We start from the raw sequence: 24,600 nt of genomic DNA on the forward strand, positions 1-24,600 counted from the left end.
ATAAAAAATATTTTTAAAAACATTTATGGAATAGATATATAATCATATGCACAGAAAGGATTAGATCTTGCAACTCACTTTATTATGAAATCAGTCTAACCTTGCTAGTGACACTTGACAGGAACAGTACAAGGAAGGAAAATTACAGGCCAGTCTCACTGACAACACAGATGCTAAATCCTAAACAAAATATTAGCAAACTGGATCTAGCAATATAAAAATTATCACCAAGATATATTTATTTTAGAATGCAAGGTTACTATGGTAGAAGCTCTATTTATGAGTCATGCTATTAAAATTAGCAGTGCCTGGGTGGCTCAGTCAATTAAGCATTCGACTCTTGATTTTGGCTCAGGTCATGATCTCATGGTTCGTGAGATCGAACCCCACAAGCCCCACAGCGGGGTCTGCACTGACAGCAGGGAGCCTGCTTGGGATTCTCTCTCTCCTCGCTTTCTGCCCCTCCCCCTCGTGCTCTCTTTCTCTCTTAAAATAAATAAAAATAAACATTTTTTAAAAAAATTAGCAGATTAGGGGAGGATGGGTGAAATAGGTGATGGGGATGAAGGAGTGCACTTGTGATGAGCACTGGCTGATGTATGGAAGTGTCGAATCACTATATCGTGCACCTGAAACTAACATTACACTATATGTTAAGTAACTAGAACTTCAATGAAAACTTTTCAAAAATTAGCAGATTAAGATTACAGAAAAAGAACATAATCTTGATAAATGCTTACACTGTATTTAATTAAAGCCAATAACCATTCATGGTAAAAATTAGCAAACTAGAAATAGAAGGGGATTTCTATAATTGATAAAGGGTATCTACAAAACAAATGGATAATAAACATTATGTTCAACAGTGAAATATTAAAATTATTCCCTTAAAGATCAGAAGCAAGACAAGGATAGCAGGACATTATCTTTTCAACATTATACTGGAAAAATCTTACCAATACAACAAAGTAAGAGAAAAAGAAATAACAGATGAAAAGATTGTATGCAAGTTTGAACTTATAGGATAGGATAATCATGACTTGCAGTCAAAAATATTTTTAGCCTTGGGGCGCCTGGGTGGCTCAGTCAGTTAAGCGTCCAACTTCGGCTCAGGTCATGATCTCTCAGTCCGTGAGTTCGAGCCCTGCGTTGGGCTCTGTGCTGACAGCTCAGAGCCTGGAGATTCTGTGTCTTCAGATTCTGTGTCTCCCTCTCTCTCTGCCCTCTCCCGCTCACACTCTGTCTCTCTCTCAAAAATAAATAAATACTAAAAAAAATTTTTTTAATATTTTTAGCCTCAGTAGTAGGTATACATGGATTGGTAGGACCTAACTTGCCCATACAAAATTTAACCTAATCTAAAATGGAAGTGGAAGTGAAATGGCCAATAAGCATATGAAAATATGCTCAACCTCATGAGTAATGCCAGCAAAATCACAACAGAGAAAATGTGTCAATGCACCCAATTGTCAGAAATGGAAAAGCGAAAAAACCAGCAGTTATGAGGATAAGGAACTCTCACATATTACTGGAGGGAGTGTCACTTGGTCTTTGGAAAACAACTGGCATTATTTGGTAAAAGTAGACACACTAGATGTTTTACACCTAAATATATATCCTGAAGTCTCTTTTTTAATTTTTTTTTAATTTGAGGATAGTTGACACACAATGTTACATCAGTTTACGTGTGCAACATAGCGATTCAACTTCTCTCTATATTATGATACCAAGTGTAGCTACCATCTGTCACCACACCACACTATTACATTATCATTGACTATATCCCCCGTACTGTGCCTTTTATTCTGGTGACTTATTCCTTCCCTAACTGGAAACCTAGATCTCCTATCCTTCATCCATTTTGCCCATCCCCTCTTTCTCCCTCAGTTTATTCTCTGTACTTACAGATCTGATTCTGCTTTTTGTTTGTGTGTTCATTGGTTTTATTTTAGATTCCACACATGAATTAAATCATGTGGTTTTTATCTTTCTCAGTCCAACCTATTTCACTTGGCATAATGCTAAGTCCATCCATGCTGTTGCAAATGGCACAATCTCATTCTTTTTTATGGCTGTGTAATATTCGTGCGCGCACGCGCGCGCGTGTGTGTGTGTGTGTGTGTGTACACATACATACACCACATCTTTGTATCTATTCATCTATCAATGGACACTTAGGTTGCATCCACATCATGGCTACTGTAAATAATGCTGCAATAAAAGTAAGGGTGCATATATTGCATATATCTTTTTGAATTAGTGTTTTAATTTTCATTGGGTAAATACCCACTGGCGCAATGATTAGATTATATGGTATTTTTATTTTTAATTTCTTGAGGAACCTCCATACTGTTTTCCAGAGTGGCTGTACCAGTTAACATTGCTACCAACAGTTCACAAGCGTTCCTTTTCCTCCACATCCTTGTCAACACTTATTTCTTGTCTTTTTGATTTTTGGCTATTTTGACACATGTAAGGTGATATCTCATTGTGGTTTCAAATTGCATTTCCCTGATGATAAGTGATGTTGAGCATCTTATCATGCTGTTCATCTGTATGTCTTCTTTGGAAAAATGTCTACTTATGTTCTCTGCCCATTTTTTAAGTAGATTTCTTTTTTATTTAGAGAGAGGGAAAGAGTACGAGAAGGAGGAAGGGACAAGGGAGAGAGAGAGAGGGAGGGGGATGGAGAGAGAGAGGAAGAGAGAATCTTAAGCAGGCTCCATGCTCAGCACAAAGTCGGACATGGGGTTCAATCCCATGACCCTGGGATCATGACCTGAACCAAAATCAAGAGTCAGATGCACAACTGACTTAGCTGCCCAGGCACCCTGGTCCTCTGCCCACCTTTAATTGGATTATTCAGTTTTTTGGTGCTGAGTTGTATAAGTTCTTTATGTATTTTGGATATTAACCTCTTAACAGATATATCATTTACAAATATTTTCCATTCAGTAGGTTGCCTTTGTGTTTTGTTGATGGTTTCCTGTGCTGTTTAAGAGCTTTTTATTTGGGGGCACCTGGGTAGCTCAGTTGGTTGAGTGTCCGAGTTCTTGATTTCAGCTCAGGTCATGATCCCAGGGTCGTGGGATTGAGCACCATGTTGGGCTCTACACTGAGCCTACTTAATATTCTCTCTCTCTCCTTCTGCCTGTCTCCCCTGCTCATGCACTCTCTCTCTCTCTCTCTCTCTCTCTGTCTGTCTAAAATAAAAGTAAATATAAAAGCATTTTAAAAATAAATATAAGCCTTTATTTTGATATAATCCCAGTAGTTTATTTTTGCTTTTGTTTCCCTTGTCTTAGGAGACATATGAAGAAAAATATCTACAGCCAATGTCAAAGAAATTACTGCCTGTGTTTTCCTGTAAGATTTTTATAGTTTCAGGTCTCACATCTAAGTCTTTAATTGGAAGAGGTCTCTTAAACATGTGCATCGGGTGACATACAAAAGTTTTCAAAGTAGCATTTCTTTTGGTAGCAAATTTTCTTTAAAAACACTAGAACTTTAAAGAATGAAAATGTCCACCAACAGTTAACTAGATAAACATGTGCATAAAATATAATGCACATTCTAATATATATTAGAAAAAAATCAATGGGTTACAGCTATATATAAACAAGGATGGAGGACAAAAATATACCCAAAACAGACTAAATGAAATATTTTTCATATTTTTTTGTTTTATTTATTTATTTTTTGAGAGGGAGTTTGTGTGTGTGCATGAAAAGGGGAGGGGCAGAAAGAGAATCTCAAGCAGGCTTCATGCCCAGTGTGGAGCCCCATGTAGGGCTCCAACTCATAGATTATGAGATCATGACCTGAGCTGAAATCAAGAGTCAGACACTGAAACAACTGAGCCACCCAAATGCCCCATGTTCCAGAAATACAAATATGTGTGATAAAACCATTAAAAAAAGCAAAGGAATAATCATAAACTCATGAGAATGATTTCTTCTGGGATATGGGGAGGGACTGCGGGGACTCCTTACTGGTAATATTCTATTTCTTAAACTACGTGTTCATTTCAGTAGAATGTGCTACCTCAAGAGCTACTGAATTTGCCATCACAGAAGGGTGGTTTGGTTTTAAGAAATATCTCATGTGAGGTATTCAGAGAGAAAATAAATATCACACAGGAATTGGACTTGATACCCCTACGAGTATATTTTAACCCTAAGATTTCATAATTCGATATCCATCATAGTCAACAGCACGATATGCTGTACATAAAAAACAATAATAATTATAAGAAGCATTCACTGACTACTGACTTTGGCAGATGCTGTCGGTTGTTCTTTCTTGATAGTAGATTTCGTTTTTGTTCTACTATCTATCCTTTCCCACTGTAATTTAGGGGAGGGTATCCTGGAGATTGAGGATCATCTATTACTTAGTCTGAATTAATCTTGTAATCCATTGGTTTAGAGGTAAACATGTGGCCCTGCTTTGGTCAAGTAGACATGAGATAGAACCTACTAAGGGATGCCTGGAAAAGGTTTTCTTGCTCCTAAACAGGAGACTCAGAAATGCATGAAAATCATAGATACCCCTTCCTGGTGTTGTCACGCAGGGGCATAATGTCTAGGACGCTGCTGCCATGATGCAACCATGAAAAGACCAGTCTCAAAATTAAGTCTATTTGTGAATAATTACCACACTCAGAAATGAATGAATTAAAGCTGGAGCCTTACTTCTTGACGTGTTGGTAGATAACATGTCACCTTATTGTTTATATTTTGCCACCGGAGTCCTATTCACTGACACGCCTTGTGCACAGCTTGCTCACTTAATCTTCACAGTATTTCCATGAGCTAAGTGCCATTATTGTGTCCACTGAATAGACTATCAAAAAAACACTTAGGGAATTAAAATAAGTTGCCCAAAGTCACACGTATACTTGGTGGCAAATTCTAGGGTATCTGACCTCAAAAACTATGCTCTCAATACCCTATGCATTCAAGGCCATCTTTCTGTGTCTATAAGGGCTGAGAAGAAAATCCTGATAGACGGGAGTGTTCCATTATCTGGTCACATGTTTTTTCAGGTGTGAGTCAGTGGCGCTGGAGCAGCAGTGTCGGCAGCAACCAAATAAGCTTCTTGACCTCTGAATCGTAGCTACGACTCTTTGACCCTGAAATCAATAGTCCAGGGGCAGCCTCCAAAGTGCACGCCTCCAGACTTTTCAAAAATATAACTGCTTGTATTAAATCACTTCCTGCTTCAAGTGCCTAAAATTATCACCATTTTCTGAACTGATAAATCCTGTACTCAACAAATAAATAAATAAATTCCAGCTTCATTGACTTATATTCATCTGAAATCCCTAGAAAAATAGATTTATAACCCACATGGAATGCAGTTTTATTTTGAAGGCATCCTCAATCAAACACCTTCTCCTTTCTTACATCAAAACATTGCTTATTAAACTGAAAAGGGGGTACCATGGATATTCACTAAGATAGAGGGTCATTCTCTACTTCTTTCAGTAATTAGGAACTTAAACTTCAGACTAGTGACTCACATCTTTCATGGAACATCTCACCTATACTCTTAACTGATTTTTTGCAAACTTTTACAAAGAGCATAATGCTTTTATCTCTGTTTTAGAGCTGTTCTTTATTTTTAAAAATCCAATGTTCTGGAAGGGGAAGCAACATTATGTTTATTCTCTAGAACATGTACAAATTATGTATTTGCAAAAGGAAGAGGTATTCCAACCTTGTGAAAGCATAATACATCTCTTATTACCTTTAAATATTATATCAGAAAGTTTAGTCTTACATTAAAGAGCCTGGAATGTACCATCAGAAAGACCCAGGTTAAAATCTCAGCTGAGTCACGCAGAGCTGCCTAATAGTGACGAAATCCTTGGGTTTTCTGAGCTCCAGCTGACTCATCCTTAGAAATGTGATCTAACTCTCTCCGAAGTTTGTTGTAACATACAAAATGAGATACCGTGTATGAAAATGTCTGCTTTAAGACTTGATGTATAGCAGGTACTAAATAAATACGAAATGTCCTCTTATTTCTTAAATATGCTATGGAAGAACTCTACTTCAACAACAACAACAAATCTGGTCATGAAAGAAATTTATATGGAGTAGAAATTCCACATTCTAGTAACTTACATTATAAAATCATAGAAAAAGGTGCTAACAGATTCAGTCAAAAGTTTTGTGCAGATTAGTGGTAAGTAGTCCTGAGACAAGGAACCCACCAGAGGAACTTCCCTTTCCACATGTTGAGGACTCCAATTATTTCCCATTCCATCTTCACCTTTCACTACACAATACTTTGGGTATTCCAACAAACAGAGAAGCTGTGGTAGGCAAACCCTACCTAAATAGTCTACATTCCTGCAGATTAAAAAACAACTAAATAAGACACTAGATAGGCATTTAAGAAATAATATCTTATCGATTATGATGTTGGCATTGGTCTGCTAAGTGTTACCATTAAAATACAGTTTTAAAAAATTTAGATGGTTATTTAGTATTTAGTGAAATGCGAAAACAGCAACTAATTAACCCACTGAAAACTAAAACCTATACAACAGAAGACATAGGACCACCATCTTACCACTCTTTAGAGCAAATGCAGAATTTTGCTATTTTCATGCTGTCACTAAAGCAGATTGTTCCAGTTAGCTATTTTTATGTATTATATAAGGATATGCAATAAAGAAAGGAATAAGTTACAGGTTGGCAGTAAACAGCCACGGTGAATGGTGGTGACAAAACTTCACCTCTTTATTCAAGTCTATGCTTAGGACCCACTCCTTCTTTGTCCATCTCACTCCATCCTATTGTCCTGATTCCTGGACTGTCGGATGTATCGTGAAAAGGAGAGAGAGTGAAAAAGTAGGCAAATGAGCTAAGAAGTGATAGCAATTGGAGAGAACTAATTCCAAAATACAGGTGTATGGAGTTAACTGATTTGGCAAATAAAAAGTTGATGCTGTATTACTCAGAATAAAATTTTTCTTTATGAACAACTTTGGCTAGATGGCATATGACTTAAGAAATTGAAAAATCATTATTTCCAAAAATATCTTGAAAACGAACCTCAATTGGCTCTTCACCACCTTTTACTTGACTTTCACCCATTTCTCCATTCTCATAGCTGCTGCTCTTCTCAACCCATAACTCAGATTTTTCTACAGTGAGTCGAAGCTGGTCTAGATCCGCCTTGATCTGCTTGTAGTTATCTACATCTTGATTGGACACCAGCAATTGCACCTGGAAACAGAAAATTCTGAACCCTTAATGTACTTAAGGAAATTCCTTCATTCCTATTTCAATTATGCCAAAAATCCCAGGTCTTTTAAGCTGTTCCTCAGTTGAAGTTTCATGTTTCTAGAATATTTGTGGTTATTTTAGATGTATATTGAGCATGAAAACTTACCTGGAGGTATCTGTGAACACTAAGCCAATATATAAAGAATTATAAATTTTTCAAAAGTGAGTCCTAGCAAAATGCTAAGGAGTAATGTAAAATAAAAGATACCTCAACTCTAGTTTCACTGCTAAAGTTTATTTCTCCAAGAGTCTATGTGATTGAAAAGAGGTAGAAATACAAAAATAAATGGAAGAAAATTCTGATACAGTCTAAACCTCATGGTATAAACTTTGATTTTATTATAATTTATGTGTATTATATGACATATCCAAATATATGCATTATTATGTCTATTTGTTTAGTCTTGGAATTATTTCATATTTTAATAGATTCTTATAAAACTTCCTAATGAAGATCAGCCCTTTATTAAATAAAATAAATATTAGTGAAACACATGTAAGAACTTAGGTATTACTCATGAATAGTCTCAAGATTGATGTCATTCAGATGACAAAGAAAAAGATTAGATCCAAAACACTTCCTTTCTTTCACCTGTATACATTTTGTCCTATCCAAATTTATCAGTAAAGTCTGGGGTCAAAATAATAGCCGTGGCAACAAGATTCCTAATATGGTATTATCCCCCAGCACCTTCCTAAATCTTTATGCCTGTCATTTACATTAAAGATATTAACTGAAAATCACTCGTGGGGAACTCTTTCTAAAATAGATCATGCCTTGGCTTAAGACAAGGCCACATCTATCTTTAAAAATAGAAAGCATCTCCAGGAAAAGCCTCACAGTCTCATTAACTCTGCAACCATGAAGTCAGGTTGGATGTTATAGACAACATTTTCGGAGCTTCCGCTCTGGCACCATTGAGGGGCTACTCAATCTTACCTGTTTAAATGCCTGTAAAACTTCGGCTCTCTGGCTAAAGTGCTTGAACAGTAGTTGCAGGGCCCCTGATAGCAGAGGCGGGTAGTCGTGCATGATCAGATGAATGAGGACCCGTAAAAATGTCCTGCCTCCTTCATCATCAAGTTGAACTGGATTTTTCTCCTTTCTATAAAACCAACAATAATTCTACAATAGCTTATATTTACATAAAATCTATTCATACGTGGTATTCAAATTATGTATACATTCTCAGAGCTATATATTCCTTTCCTCCCCAAAAAACTGGAAAATAAAAAGCTAAATAATTTTACACTTTTCTTCCCCCCTCACGTAACTGATCAAGAAACAAAGCACAAAGAAAAGCCTGTGTATGTGTCCACGAAAAGCAGGGGTGACCAACCCTCCAAATATGTCCGAGATGGAGGGGGGTTCCCAGAACCGAAGCCTTTTCAGAGCTCGTACTGGGAAGGTACGAGGCCAACCAGGATGAGTTCCTCACTTCGACATAGACAAAGGCTAGAAATCTAAATCGATCCAAAAAATCTCGACTCTAGTACTGAGAAGAGATACTAGGAGGGATGTACAGCAACAGCTGACTTTCCCCAGAACCCTAGAGACCCCTCCACGACAGGTAGTGACAGCTGGGAGAAGGACAAGGGCGTACACCCACACACACACATGTGGACACAATCACCAGAGCTGCTCTGGGTATTTGCTATACTCAGACACTGGGCAAGACCGCACTGGAGGAAGAGGTCCATTTATTTCAAGGTGAAAAATCATACACTGATTTATTATCTATCTCTTCTCGGGAATAATGAAATACTTGAATAGGAAAACACAACAATAACAACAACAAAATCCACCAAAACAACATGAAAACAAAGCTAAACCAAATGTTCACTAGAGATAAAAATCCTTTTTGGTTCCCTTGATTCTTCATTCTTGTTTGTCTTTCTAACCAAAGAAAATGCAACAAAGGGCTTAGTGTGAAATTTGTTTAGTTTCTCATGGCAAACCTATAACAGAAATGAATGCTAGAAACTCAGTAAGTTGTAGCTTAGACATTTCAGGTTCACTTTTTTTTTCCTTTACTTTTCTTTTTTACTGCTATTAGTTTTCATTTCTGAAAAGGAAAGAAGCAACTTTAAAACAATAAATATCGGGGCTCCCAGTAACAAAGGAGGGTAGCCATGCCAGAGGCATGTTTTCTTTAATCATGGATATTTCCAACAGGCAGCAAATAGCTTTATTTCTCACAAATAGTTAATGATAACATTGAAAGAAGTTACTTCCTTGCCTCAAATTTTTTTAGATTCAGGCAAGCGATGTTTTGCAAGACACAGCGCTGCTGATACCAGGGGACTTAAAGGGCATTCGCGTGCTGTCATTATTTGAGGGAAGAAAAGCAAAAAGAATTCAGGGAAAAGTTCAATACACTGATCTCATCTCTCTTGTCTTTTTCCCCCTGGCCTACCTAAAAGAAAAGCTAGGCTTTCCTCTTCTACAGTAAATTAGCAGCCTCATTTCTGGCAGAAATTATGTTGCCAACAATAAAGGATCTAAAGTTAAATAAATATCGGGAGGTAAACAATAGCAAAGTATCAATAAAATTCTAAGCAAAAATCGTATTCACAAGATAAAGCCACAGACGTGTTACTATACCTTCCAGCAAACATCGTTTCTGCCTGAGCTGCGATTTCATCTATATCAGGAACAATCGCTACAAAGACAAAGGGTAAAATCCATTCTTTATCTTATCATAATTAGGAGTCACAATATTTATATTGATATTAGCACACCTAAAAATATTTTGCCTTCATTCCTTCCTGCCAGGAAAAGTCAACAGTTTAAAAAGCCGCAGTATAATTTCACTTACATAACAACGTTTTAAACAAAGTTTACATTTTGAAACATATATTGCTACAAAGATATATTTAGATCAGAAAGCACCATTTACAAAGTTGCATCACCTGTATAAACATATATATATATATATATATATATATATATATATATGCATTAGCTACACACACACACACACACACACTTATATAATTTAACTGGGTGATGACGTGGAAGGACGTTTTTTAAATATGTTTTTTAAAGAATCAAAATATAGCAGTAATGAACCTCGTAACTGTTACGGTATTTCCAAACAACATGGTCCTTTCAGACATGCTCCTCTTCTACAATTCCATCCCTTCTTCTTATAGGACATTAATTTTTTTTATGTGAACCAATCATGATTCCTCACCCGTCCTCACCACCAATATTTTGAAGATATCTTTCTTAAAATAACACATTTAAATAAGTACATTATTTATTTCTCATCTCCAAAGCACAAAACAAAGCAGAGAAAGAAAGAAAGAAAGAAAGAAAGAAAGAAAGAAAGAAAGAAAGAAAGAAAGGAAAAAGAATTCTCCCCAGAAAGCTCTCTCTTCCAGGCTCAACCAATGAAAGAGATCAGGTAAATCAGAAAGAACTGGTTTTCTGGGGGTTCCCTCCCATACTTTATGACACTTGGAGCTTCTATTTCCAGAAGTCTGGCTTCTGAGAGCCAATAATTTTTATGATACTGTCAATGCAACCGCCAGCTAGGCTCTCTGGTTCAGCCACGTGACTCCTGGAAATGGCCCTCTGGGGTTCTATACTTCTGGGAAACATAAAAACAATACTGTTGCAAATGTACCAGAAGTGACTTCTCACGTAGGAAAACTTAACCCATCTACAGAGGCATGCTGCCTTCTGGATGGTTCTAAGGAGTCAAAGAGCAGGACATTGGTCTACCACTCATTTTTTTTTAATTTTTTTTAACGTTTATTTATTTTTGAGACAGAGAGAGACAGAGCATGAACGGGGAAGGGGCAGAGAGAGAGGGAGACACAGATTCGGAAGCAGGCTCCAGGCTCTGAGCCATCAGCCCAGAGCCCGACGCGGGGCTTGAACTCACGGACCGTGAGATTGTGACCTGAGCGGAAGTCGGACGCTTAACCGACTGAGCCACCCAGGCACCCCGGTCTACCACTCATTTTAACTACACACTTACAATCACGGAATCATTCCTGCCAAATCGAATGACAGGGAAAAAAGAGGAGGTTCCCTGACACTTTCATACTGGATGCGATTAGAAGAACAGTTCATATTTGAACACAAATCTGATCCTCAGAAAAAGAATTCAGTCACCTGGCTAACTCTTTAATACAGTAGTTTCTAGACTGCTGTTACTGGCCTGACCTATTCAGAAACATGGAAATGTAGTATTTCTTAGGTTTCATAAGGTATTCTCTACAGTGACAAAATTTTTACAGTAATTCTTACGCTCTTTCTTCACTATGCTCCTACACACAGAGATAAGAGTGGTTTTCATTCTTACATTTTTAAATGTGAAAAATTGACATACGGTACCAGTTCATAACCATGCAAAGTAAGTGCACGCACACACACACATCACCACCCTCATTCAGACCTTTGGGAGATACCACGTCTTTGTTCTTGAGCTGGGCAACAGCTTCCTAAAAATCACCTTTCTTCCCGAAAGCTACATTTCACACTGCTCTTTGATCAAGCAAAAAAAGTCTCCCTTGGACTTTCACCAACACGGTATGGTGCTTACAAGATTCAGGCCCTGAAACTGGAGAGACCTCTGAGGGAATCCCTCCTCCACTACTTTCGTGACCGTTAGCCAGTAATTTAACCCATCTGACCTCGGTTTTCTTATCTGTAAAGTGGCACATAAACAGCACCTCTCCCTCATCGAATTGTGAAGGCTACAAAATTAACTGCATTCTGAGGACTTAGCACCAAGTAACTGCAAACATCCTCCAAGACGTTCTAGGCTCTGTCTCAGTTCCTTCATGTCATTGGTGGATATGGTTTCTGCATTTGTGTCTCCTAGAAATATTACTATGTCTTAAAATATGAACGCTACGGGGTAAATATTGTCACAAAGGAGGTACCTGATGGTAGTAATGTATCTGGAGAGCCACTGGCAGATGCTTCAGCATTTTCATTGTTCTCTCCAAATTCCTTCTTATATATTGACAGCATATATGAGATCCTATAATCCAGTCTGACGCTCAGGATAAACTACAAAAGAGCATTAAAAACATAATTTTATTAGCATCATGTTTAAAACGACAGTTCATTACACCAAGAACAACGTAACTATTAACATTTCACACGAACTAAGTACAAATCTCAGCTCTTAACACTCCAGTTGCATACATGCTCATTAGCCATAAAGCTAACAAGAGTGATGCATTTCCATTAGCCAATGTCAGTAAAATCCCAAAGCAGTTTTTTAGGAAAAAGAAAACGATTCCCCCATGATCACTCTGAATATTCCAGACCAAGGTATCCAATGAGTCTGGATGAAGAGGCAATGATGACTATTTCACTGAGCATTTTGCGGAGGTAACATTGGCTCTGGGAGGAGACTGCTGGTGCTGTGATTTTCATTCATGCACAGAGAGGCTAAACTTCCAGGTACTATAGTGTGGATTCTGGCTCTACCACAATCAGTTTGGGATCTAGGCTACAAAAGGACAGCTGAGGAAGCAGCATCCAAATATACCATGGATTAGCTTCATTGGTGCTTGCTTTCCCTTGGATTGTGTTGTTGACCTTGCCTCCTTAACTAACACGTTGAGAGACACTAAGGGAATAAGACAATAAGGTTCCTGCCTGTGCTGGGTACTACAAAGAATGCAAACACTTGAAACCCCTGCTCTCAAGAAGCCTGTGCCTGAATTGGGAAAACAAAATATAGCATGGTTAACATAATTATAAAATTATCGAGGGGCACCTGGATGGCTCAGTCGGTTAAGCATCCAACTTCGGCTCAGGTCATGATTTCACAGTGCGTGAATTCAAGCTCTGTGTCGGGCTCTGTGCTGACAGCTCAGAGCCTGGAGCCTGCTTCAGATTCTATGTCTCCTTCTCTGCCCCTCCCCTGCTCATGCTCTGTCTTTCTCTGTCTCTCAAAAATAAATAAAAACGTTAAAAAAGTGTCAAGAACTAAATCAGGCTGCACAGACTTCAGTGGAGATCAGAGAAAGAAAAAGTATGTGCTACAGATTTCTGAGTGGAGAAGGGAAACAATAAAGAAGTGGTTTAATACGAGGTTCCCTTCCAGCCCAGCTTGCCTGAAATAAGCCTAGTTTAAGCTTTTGTTGCAGTAAAATTACTATTAGTGCCCCCTACACTCTCAAAAGAGCCTCGTTTGGACAGTAAACAATAATGGACATGTATGGTACCATCTGACCTGATCTCCTACCATTTCTGTGACTCCTGTATCACACCCCTCCCTCCCTGGTCCTTCCCCCCTCCCTTCTTGCATTCTCCCTCTCACACTGCTCTGTTCCAATAGCACTGGATATTTCTTTCTTGCCTTCTCACATTTGTTCAGTGTCCACTTTACCTTGAAAATTCTCTTCCACCCAGAACAACTAGCCTTTGAGATACCCTCCAAGATCCAGTTTAAATCCCTTTTCTAAAGAAGCTTTCCCTGGTTCCCCAATCCAAACCAACTGTTCTCTTTTTTGCTCACCCAACCCATTATTTACACCTATCTGTCTCTTGGCTACCTAATACATCTATTATTTATTCTCTGTCTCTCTGTCTCTGTCTCTCTCTCTCCTCTGCTAGCCGTCTATGCTCCTTATGGGCAACAAACATGCTTCATGTCAATAAACATTTGCTAAGCCAGGTACTAAGAAAGGTACCTGAGGGTACAAAAAAGTTGCCAAGGATATAAGACCTGCCTTTGAAGAGCATATAACATAGAAGAGTAACAAACACCTAAGAGTCTCTTTTACGAGCATGTGGTGAGTGCTATAATACATACAGGTTGAATGAATTCTAGTTAAGGGGATTTCAAAACAGGGGACAGATTGTGGGAAAACAGGCTGAGAGGGGGCCATTGGATTTGGTAGCCTTGAGCAGAAGGGTGGGGACAGAAACTGATTTCAGGTGCTTGAAAGGAAGGGTTTAAAAAAAAAAAACTACGTAAAGAACAAATTAATAAGACACTAATTGGTGAAACACTTATTACATTTTCGTTGAAGATTAGTGCTCATAGACTTGTATTTTATTTTTTTAAATGTTTATTTATTTTGAAAGAGAGAGAAAGGGAGTGAGCAGGAGAGGAGCAGAGAGAGTGTGAGACAGAGAATCCCAAACAGGCTCTGCAGTGTAAACACGGAGCCCGACGCAGTGCTCGAAATCACGAAGCATGAGATAGTGACCTGAGCCAAAACCAAGAGTTGGACGCTTAACCCACTGAGCCATCCCAGCACCCCTAGATTTTTATTTATAGATAGAACCAAAATAAAAACTTTCATCTTCCAATATATTTAATTGTGAAACATAAATGGAAGGTAGGAAAGGGGCAAAGGGAAGAATAAAAACAAATGCAGAGAAAGATAGTTGAGAGAGGGCCAAAGAGAGAGAGAATGAGAGAGAGAAATAAAAAGAGAGATACATAAAATATGGGGGAAAAGAAAGGAAGACCCTGTGAGGAGGAAGAGCTGGCAGGAAGCAGGAGACTTGCGGAAGGAATGTAGCTACAAAGAAATTCTTGAAGAGGTGTTCTAAGAAAGAAACGTATTCAAGAGCAGCACATAGGAACGCAGACAGAGTGAAGCAGACCCAGACACGGAACACAAAAATCAGAGTGAGGAAAGAGTTTCAACAAGAAATACATTAAAAGCCCGAAAGAGGCAGCAAAGAAAGGTCAGCCCTAATCTGTCCCACCGCAGTAGTATCTCCATCTCATCATTTTTGAGCTGTTAGAGAATGTTTTTCAAACGCTGATCTTCTGTAACTGGGGCTAAAATGAGGTCACATATTTTACAGGTTGTCCAGTGAGTAGGATGATGTTAAGCTATGGGCCCATTAGATCCGCAGGTCAGGTGATCACTACCTTTCTCAGTTTAAGAAGAGGAGAACTAAGTGATTTTTCAGGGTCATGAACACAGGGTTGGGAGGCCTGCCAATATTTCTCAGGATTCAGCCTTTGGAATTCCTGGAGGAAATGTGAAACCCTTTATGATTATAAATCTAATTACTTTAAATAAAAATGTACAGACCCTTCCAGGACTACTAACCCACTTCTGGTAGTTCAGTCTACATTAAATTATGATGAAAGAGCTACTAAATTGTATCCAGAATCTTAATAGACCCTTGAAAACTCCAGGCTCCATTCTCCAAATCTGGAATAAATGCTATAATTAAAGTATCATAAAACTACTTTCCAAACTTAAAAAAATATATAAGAATTCACAGCTACAGTAATAGGGAATTTATTCACTAAACCAGGGGGAATAAAATAATAATTTATCTCCTTTAAATTCACAGAGCTAGGTATTAGACTATGTTAATTTTAAATATATATATTATTCCTAGCCTCAAAAGCACAAAGATAGTCACTTATATAAAATACAAAAACCAATTATTAACATTTTGCTAATAATAAATAAAATTTTATTTCAGTTTCTTGCTACAGTGATAAGCCTGGATACCCAGAATTACATATCCAATTCAATTAAAAATAGAAATAGAGTTAGAATTCAATCTCAAGTTTGCCTGCTCTGAAATCCTTAAATGAAGGTGAAATGAAATCAGGGTCAATACTAAATGAGAAAATGCATATGAAAGAGGTTTTGTCAACCTCAAAGCACTCCACAATTGTTAGATATCACCATTAATACATTTAATGGAAATGAACAAATGTAATTAATATGTTAAATAGTGTCATTAACTTAAAAGAAATAAATTAGATCAATAGCATTTCAGAATATTTCCACAGTGATGTGGAACAAAGTCTGTAAGAAAGTTAAACCGAGAAGCTCAATTAGGTATTTGTCACTTTGCTTCCATTATGCAGCATACCTGTAAAATCTCAATAATCTTCAGTTTGGTGTCCATCACGGTCACGTCCTCAGGCTCTACAGGGCTTCCTTGCTTGCTGGGGTGGATGCTGGGCTGAACATCAGGCACACTCATGGGGAAGATAGAGCCTCTACTGAGTACCATTTGGGTCATCATCTCTCCCACCCCATGGATGGTTCTCATGACATTGTTTCCTAGCAAAAGAAAAGCCCTTAAGTCAATACACACAACACCTGGGGAAACAGATGTAATATCAGTTGGTCAAAACCAGACTGAAAACATGACAGGAAAAGTAATGAGATAAGAAAGAATAGCATCAACACTGTTCTGGCTCTTTCCTTACAGACATAGGGAAGGTCCTGACAGACGCATTTCAAACTGACAGATTTTAAAAATGAAAGTTTACTTTTCTCAGAAAATGCTTTCAAATGAGGTACCAAGGATGAGTTGTGGTAGCTCTGATGACATCCAAGGTAGGTCCTTCTAGGACACAGTAAGTCCTCTCAACTGTCACACCAATAAGCTCTAACTTTTATAATAATGTGAAAGAACCCTACGATAAATGAGTTACATGAAAACATGTAAGTGGTGACTAGCATCCTAATCCTACCCTCAAACCAAGGACTTCATAGCTTTGCTTTCATAATGCTTGTGAGGAGGATTGTTATAACCTCATTTTAAGAAAAAGACAGTTTCATCTGGGGAAGAAGCATGTATTTGCCGATACACTTCCCATTCCTTCATCCCATTTGAATAAAAAAATCATTATTCAAAATCCACAAAAAGCAATTATGTTTGAGGTAATCACAAAAACAATTTAGTGACAAACATGATCATTTTCGGGACATCTGGGTGGCTCAGTCAGTTAAGTGTCCGACTTTGGCTCAGGTCATGATCTCACAGTCTGTGGGTTCAAGCCCCGTGTCAGGCTCTGTGCTGACAGCTCAGAGTCTGGAGCCTGCTTCAGATTCTGTGTCTCCCTCTCTCTGCCCCTCCCACTGCTCACACTCTGTCTCTCTCTCTCTCTCTCAAAAATAAATAAGCATTAAAATTTTCTTCTAAATTATCATTTTCAAAAAGGCATCACCCTCTTTCTACATCTTCTGTGTTTGACTTCTCATTCATTTGTCCTCCAGTAAAATTGCATGTACACTCATTCCTTCACTGAGCATGAGCAGCTGTACCAAAGCAACCTCCTGACACTGCTCCCATTTATTTTCTCCAGCCTGACTGCTGTTTCTCACTTCTCAGTTCCTACAACAGGCAGGAAGGATTCAAAAGAACAATTGTCTACTTTTCTTTCAAAACAGTGGTCTTTACTTCGTGTATGTTCATGGAACTTTGCCTCAGGCAAAGGCCTAAGAATCTAGCAAATAATTTTCCTTTCCCTAAGAGTCTCAGGGTATATACCAGGGAATAAATAAATACACACACATACACACACACACACACACACACACACACACACACACACACACACGTACACCAGGAGAAAGGGAAATGGAAATAAGATGGGATGAGATAAAACTCTCAGCTCTAATTGAAGAGTATAATCTGTTGGAATATCTACATGATTGGAAGGCAAACCAATAAAGAAAAGGAAAATATTTAAAGGATGACCCCCAAAAACTCTTGATGGTCTTGTGCAGACCAACCCGCAATTATCATCAAGCCACTAGTAATCACTGTGAAAAGTGAAATCCCTTTTAAAACTTATTATCTTATCCATATATGAAAAAAATACATATAGTAAAGGGTAGTGCTCAAATAGTACACTTGTGAGGTGGCAAATAAGTAACATTTTTTTTTCTTGAGTGGCATTTTCCAGGCAGAAGTTAAGTTTGGTTTTCATTCTGAGAGTCTATAACCTTTTCTTTGACTGCTGTTTGCATAAACCAAAAAGCAGGCAGGCAACAAGAAAAAATATATGTGAAAGGTAACTTCCAGGTTTGGACAAGATTGAGACCACGGATTTGAAAGAGGCCTATTTTCTACGAGAACAACTTCGAGGAGAAGATTGCTGCATTGTCTGCGGTTCTCAAGCAATCAGAGCAGTTGACTTCTTCCAACCCCCGCCCCCCATGTTTGCCACGTGGACTGCAGGGTTGCACATCTGATTGTTGGCAATGGTTTCAGGTGACCACCATTTAACCAGTACATTTACCTGAATCTTGATTCGAGTATGTATATGTGTTAGCCTCCAAGAGATGCTTTCTTACCACTAACACAGAACAGCCTCCTTTGTTATTCCTACCCCCTGATTCACACAGAAATCCTTGGCACCCACAGTCTCTGCATCTTATTTAGATTTGCATGGAAAATAATCATTTATTCCAAACGATTATTACACAGAAAGTTAGCCCAGACAATTCTTTTTCCCCAAATATAGATCCTGTCACCAAGAAATTAAAATCTAGAGACCAGAACCATAATAATACATAACACATGTTGTCAGTGACATGGACGGGTTCATTCCGGTTCTACCATATCCTTAGATGCCTGTGGCACATGGTCACACAAAACTCTCCTGACATCTCCATGTATGGCCAACTGAGAGGTCTCAAATTAAAAGATGCTATATTTTCTGGAGTTGCTTGGTGGTGATGAGAAGTGCTTAAATTGTGAACTATCACAGCTTGGAAAACTATAGTCAAATGCCACATAAATCACAGATGTGCAAGGCTCCCAAGTATCCATTTTTCCACAGACAAATTTCTGATTCTAGACTATTGAGATAAGTCACAGGCCATCAGTTTTCAATGCTGCCAAAGAAGAAATGTTACCATTTCTCTTCTCAACTATAATTAGTTAATACTACTAAGAAGTTTTCAGTGGAAAAGCTACTTTATTATCATATAAATCCTGTGGACAAACTAACCCCTAAAAGTCCAGCTTTTCTATGTCTTTCATTTTAACCCAGCAGCCAGAATTTAGACTTATGTGTAAAGGGTGTTGAGATGGTTTGAAAAAATGGGTTTCATGTTTGTTAAGCAAAAAGAAGAAAGAAGGAGTTGCTTAGAAATAAAAGCAGATGAGGAGGCCTGGGTGGTGCAGTGTCAGACTCTTGATTTAGGTTCAGGTCATGATGTCATGGTCATGAGATGGAGCCCTGTGTGGGGCTCTGCACTGACATCATGGAACTTGCTTGGGATTCTGTCTCTCCATCTCTCTCTGCCCCTAAACTGTGTGTGCTCTCTCTTGAAATAAATAAATAAACATTAGAAAGAAAGAAAGAAAGAAAGAAAGAAAGAAAGAAAGAGAAAGAGAGAAAGAAAGAAAGAAAGAAAGAAAGAAAGAAAAGAAAGAAAGAAAGAAAGAAAGAAAGAAAAGGAAGGAAGGCAAGCAGATGGATTTTTCAGGTTCTTTTATTTTATGATTGTACGGATAGTTTTACTAATCCTAATTCCCTCAAGAGAAAAACTTGAAAGTAAGACAGGTATGCTAAATGCATAATGCAAATGGTGACTGGGGGTGGACTGAGAACACACTGTTTGTTTCTTTGTTTTTCTGATTGTTCTAACGAGTCAAGTTTCCATTACCAATTCCAGAGAAATAAAACGCAATATGAAACCTACACAACACTAAAGCTGTGCTGACCATGATTTAATTTTACCTATTCAGAAGTCATGTTACTGCTTGTGAGCACTACTGAGCTCAACAATCATTGAGAGTTATGTGATTTTCTAGAAAGTATAACTTGGTTGAAATTAACTTTATACCTATTGGTATTTTATTTAAAACCATCTTTATTTATTATCTTTTACTATTAGAAATACTATTCTCTTTTAGATACATAAGACTAGAAACAGTAATTTGAATTTGTTTAGATTTCAAAAAGGCATTTCTGGGATCTTCTCAGCATTTATAAGAGATAAATGAAATATTTGATTAGAAGAGTCTGGGAATAATTTTCACGGCAATTTAATTGCTCTGTGACTACTAAAGTCAGCTCAGCATTTTATAATAAAAGCCAAAAATATGGATAACCCAAAAAACCATCCTTACTTCCCTGAAACATACTTTCATAGTTGAATTTGAAAAAATGCATCTGCTGTTATCATAATTCATTTGAAACAGAATGATATTAAACCATAAAGACATGACTCAGGAAATCTTCCCTCCCTGCTCAGCAGCCTCTTATAAACCTCTACTTGCTGCTAGACGCCCACACTTTAGAATTGGAGCAACTTTCTATTTTGAACATTCTCTGGAGCAGTGCTTCCTCCCAGTGGTTGAGGGTTTGGTTATAAAAGGACTTTTACACATGCAAAAAAAACCCCAAAAAGATTAACATAAGAATAAAGCCTTAATTAAGCTAGGGATACAAGCAGAATAATGGGTACCATGATATCAAAGTTAGATCATGGTATTGTAGAGAGCTAGATATCCAGTCTCTGTCAGGTTTTTAGGCTTTGTGCTGGACCTGGTGGGAATTTACTGTTCCTGCGCTTAGAGTTCCCTTAACCGGATGCTCACTTAACTTGCTTTCTCACACCTTTATGACTTCAGGTACAACGTCACATCCTCAGATAGACTTCTGGCCACTCTCTCTCTGAAAAAGGACTGCCATCATTCTGAACCCACGTACCTGCTTTACATTTCAGTCATGGGGCATTATCACCATCTCACATCATATTTTATATTTGTTTATGTGTTTATTGTATACTCCCCTCAGAAAAACATAAGCTCCATGAAAACAAAGATTCTGCCTAGTTTACTGCTCTATCTCCCACTCCTGGAATAGTACCTGACACACAGCAGTCATTCAATCACTGTTTGCTAGATTAATGCATTAATAAAAGAAAAAAAGATTTGATAAATGAGTTATTAAAAATGAGATTGACATTTTTACTTTAAAAATTGGATCTTATTTCATTAGAAATAGCCCATCTTTCATTAAGGTAAGTTTTTGCTTGCTTTCCTTTATACTTTCCTAAATTTTCTAAATTTTTTCAAAAAGTACATATAATTTCATGTTACTTAAAAACTTTTCCATTAAAAAGAAAGGAAGTAATAAAATAGATATCAGTGAGATAAGGGAAATAATAAAATCTGCCCTTATCAAGGGCAAATAACATCCCATGTACTTTGTTGGGCCAAATATATCCTAGTAGAGTGGGGGCTTGGGGGACCTATCCCACTTTACTCAAGCAGAAAGTGGTTAAGCTTCTGATAGAGGTCAACCAGTAACAACATGCAGCTTTTTCCCCAATACCATGATGCTTTGCTAATAGCCCATCACCTTACAAGTTTCCAAACATTTTATACTAGAACTCAGAAAACGTACCAAATGCAGAAAGCAAAGATTCTTCTTTTAATATTGTTGGGTTTTTTTTAAGTAGGCTCAATGCCCAACATGGGGCTTGAACGCACCACCCTGAGATTAAGAGTTACATGCTCTACTGACTGAGCCAGCCAGGCACCCCCAGAAAGCAAAGATTCTAGTTAAAACTGTGTGCTAAATATGTGGAATTACTATCAATCATATAATAAACTTGGTCACATTATCCTCAAGTGAATTTATCCAACGAGTTTTTATTGTACATGATGAGCCACGCACTACTTGTAGCATTTTATTTTTATTTTTTATTTATTTATTTATTTTTTTTTATGAAATTTATTGTCAAATTGGTTTCCATACAACACCCAGTGCTCATCCCAAAAGGTGCCCTCCTCAATACCCATCACCCACCCTCCCCTCCCTCCCACCCCCCATCAACCCTCAGTTTGTTCTCAGTTTTTAACAGTCTCTTAAGCTTTGGCTCTCTCCCACTCTAACCTCTTTTTTTTCTTTTTTCCTCCCCCTCCCCCATGGGTTCCTGCCAAGTTTCTCAGGATCCACATAAGAGTGAAACCATATGGTATCTGTCTTTCTCTGTACGGCTTATTTCACTTAGCATCACACTCTCCAGTTCCATCCACGTTGCTACAAAAGGCCATATTTCATTTTTTCTCATTGCCACGTAGTATTCCATTGTGTATATAAACCACAATTTCTTTATCCATTCATCAATTGATGGACATTTAGGCTCTTTCCATAATTTGGCTATTGTTGAGAGTGCTGCTATGAACATTGGGGTACAAGTGCCCCTATGCATCAGTACTCCTGCATCCCTTGGATAAATTCCTAGCAGTGCTATTGCTGGGTCATAGGGTAGGTCTATTTTTAATTTTCTGAGGAACCTCCACACTGCTTTCCAGAGCGGCTGCACCAATTTGCATTCCCACCAACAGTGCAAGAGGGTTCCCGTTTCTCCACATCCTCTCCAGCATCTAGAGTCTCCTGATTTGTTCATTTTGGCCACTCTGACTGGCGTGAGGTGATACCTGAGTGTGGTTTTGATTTTTATTTCCCTGATAAGGAGCGACGCTGAACATCTTTTCATGTGCCTGTTGGCCATCTGGATGTCTTCTTTAGAGAAGTGTCTATTCATGTTTTCTGCCCATTTCTTCACTGGGTTATTTGTTTTTCGGGTGTGGAGTTTGGTGAGCTCTTTATAGATTCTGGATACTAGCCCTTTGTCCGATATGTCATTTGCAAATATCTTTTCCCATTCCGTTGGTTGCCTTTTAGTTTTGTTGGTTGTTTCCTTTGCTGTGCAGAAGCTTTTTATCTTCATAAGGTCCCAGTAATTCACTTTTGCTTTTAATTCCCTTGCCTTTGGGGATGTGTCGAGTAAGAGATTGCTACGGCTGAGGTCAGAGAGGTCTTTTCCTGCTTTCTCCTCTAAGGTTTTGATGGTTTCCTGTCTCACATTCAGGTCCTTTATCCATTTCGAGTTTATTTTTGTGAATGGTGTGAGGAAGTGGTCTAGTTTCAACCTTCTGCATGTTGCTGTCCAGTTCTCCCAGCACCATTTGTTAAAGAGGCTGTCTTTTTTCCATTGGATGTTCTTTCCTGCTTTGTCAAAGATGAGTTGGCCATACGTTTGTGGGTCTAGTTCTGGGGTTTCTATTCTATTCCATTGGTCTATGTGTCTGTTTTTTTGCCAATACCATGCTGTCTTGATGATGACAGCTTTGTAGTAGAGGCTAAAGTCTGGGATTGTGATGCCTCCTGCTTTGGTCTTCTTCTTCAAAATTCCTTTGGCTATTCGGGGCCTTTTGTGGTTCCATATGAATTTTAGGATTGCTTGTTCTAGTTTCGAGAAGAATGCTGGTGCAATTTTGATTGGGATTGCATTGAATGTGTAGATAGCTTTGGGTAGTATTGACATTTTGACAATATTTATTTTTCCAATCCATGAGCAGGGAATGTCTTTCCATTTCTTTAAATCTTCTTCCATTTCCTTCATAAGCTTTCTATAGTTTTCAGCATACAGATCCTTTACATCTTTGGTTAGATTTATTCCTAGGTATTTTATGCTTCTTGGTGCAATTGTGAATGGGATCAGTTTCTTTAGTTGTCTTTCTGTTGCTTCATTGTTAGTGTATAAGAATGCAACTGATTTCTGTACATTGATTTTGTATCCTGCGACTTTGCTGAATTCATGGATCAATTCTAGCAGACTTTTGGTGGAGTCTATCGGATTTTCCATGTATAATATCATGTCATCTGCAAAAAGCGAAAGCTTGACTTCATCTTTGCCAATTTTGATGCCTTTGATTTCCTTTTGTTGTCTGATTGCTGATGCTAGAACTTCCAGCACTATGTTACACAACAGCGGTGAGAGTGGGCATCCCTGTCGTGTTCCTGATCTCAGGGAAAAATCTCTCAGTTTTTCCCCATTGAGGATGATGCTAGCTGTGGGCTTGTCATAAATGGCTTTTATGATCTTTAAGTATGTTCCTTCTATCCCGACTTTCTCAAGGGTTTTTATTAAGAAAGGGTGCTGGATTTTGTCGAAGGCCTTTTCTGCATCGATTGACAGGATCATATGGTTCTTCTCTTTTTTTTTGTTAATGTGGTGTATCACGTTGATTGATTTGCGAATGTTGAACCAGCCCTGCATCCCAGGGATGAATCCCACTTGATCATGGTGAATAATTCTTTTTATATGCCGTTGAATTCGATTTGCTAGTATCTTATTGAGAATTTTTGCATCCATATTCATCAGGGATATTGGCCGGTAGTTCTCTTTTTTTACTGGGTCTCTGTCTGGTTTAGGAATCAAAGTAATACTGGCTTCATAGAATGAGTCTGGAAGTTTTCCTTCCCTTTCTATTTCTTGGAATAGCTTGAGAAGGATAGGTATTATCTCTGCTTTAAACGTCTGGTAGAACTCCCCTGGGAAGCCATCTGGTCCTGGACTCTTATTTGTTGGGAGATTTTTGATAACCGATTCAATTTCTTCGCTGGTTATGGGTCTGTTCAAGCTTTCTATTTCCTCCTGATTGAGTTTTGGAAGAGTGTGGGTGTTCAGGAATTTGTCCAATTCTTCCAGGTTGTCCAATTTGTTGGCATATAAGTTTTCATAGTATTCCCTGATAATTGTTTGTATCTCTGAGGGATTGGTTGTAATAATT

At 38.1% G+C, this 24,600-nt stretch overlaps 1 protein-coding gene across 7 annotated transcripts in view; it reads right to left on the reverse strand.

Moving 5' to 3' along the window:
• The window catches only part of ITPR2 (inositol 1,4,5-trisphosphate receptor type 2), a 508,939-nt gene that overhangs the window by 290,184 nt on the left and 194,155 nt on the right, over positions 1 to 24,600 (reverse strand). For all 7 annotated transcript variants that reach the window (XR_006708628.1, XM_045463013.1, XM_045463012.1 and 4 more), the window contains 5 exons: positions 16,135 to 16,328; positions 12,201 to 12,330; positions 9,907 to 9,964; positions 8,242 to 8,407; positions 7,068 to 7,241 (listed from right to left, as the gene is read on the reverse strand). Coding sequence is in view for 6 of the 7 variants with exons in the window: in XM_045463013.1 (XP_045318969.1) it covers positions 7,068 to 7,241; positions 8,242 to 8,407; positions 9,907 to 9,964; positions 12,201 to 12,330; positions 16,135 to 16,328 (722 nt within the window). In the remaining variant the exon portion in view is untranslated. The remainder of the gene's footprint in view (positions 1 to 7,067; positions 7,242 to 8,241; positions 8,408 to 9,906; positions 9,965 to 12,200; positions 12,331 to 16,134; positions 16,329 to 24,600) is intronic.

This window comes from Leopardus geoffroyi, chromosome B4, assembly GCF_018350155.1.
Source record: "Leopardus geoffroyi isolate Oge1 chromosome B4, O.geoffroyi_Oge1_pat1.0, whole genome shotgun sequence".
Lineage (NCBI taxonomy): Eukaryota > Metazoa > Chordata > Mammalia > Carnivora > Felidae > Leopardus > Leopardus geoffroyi.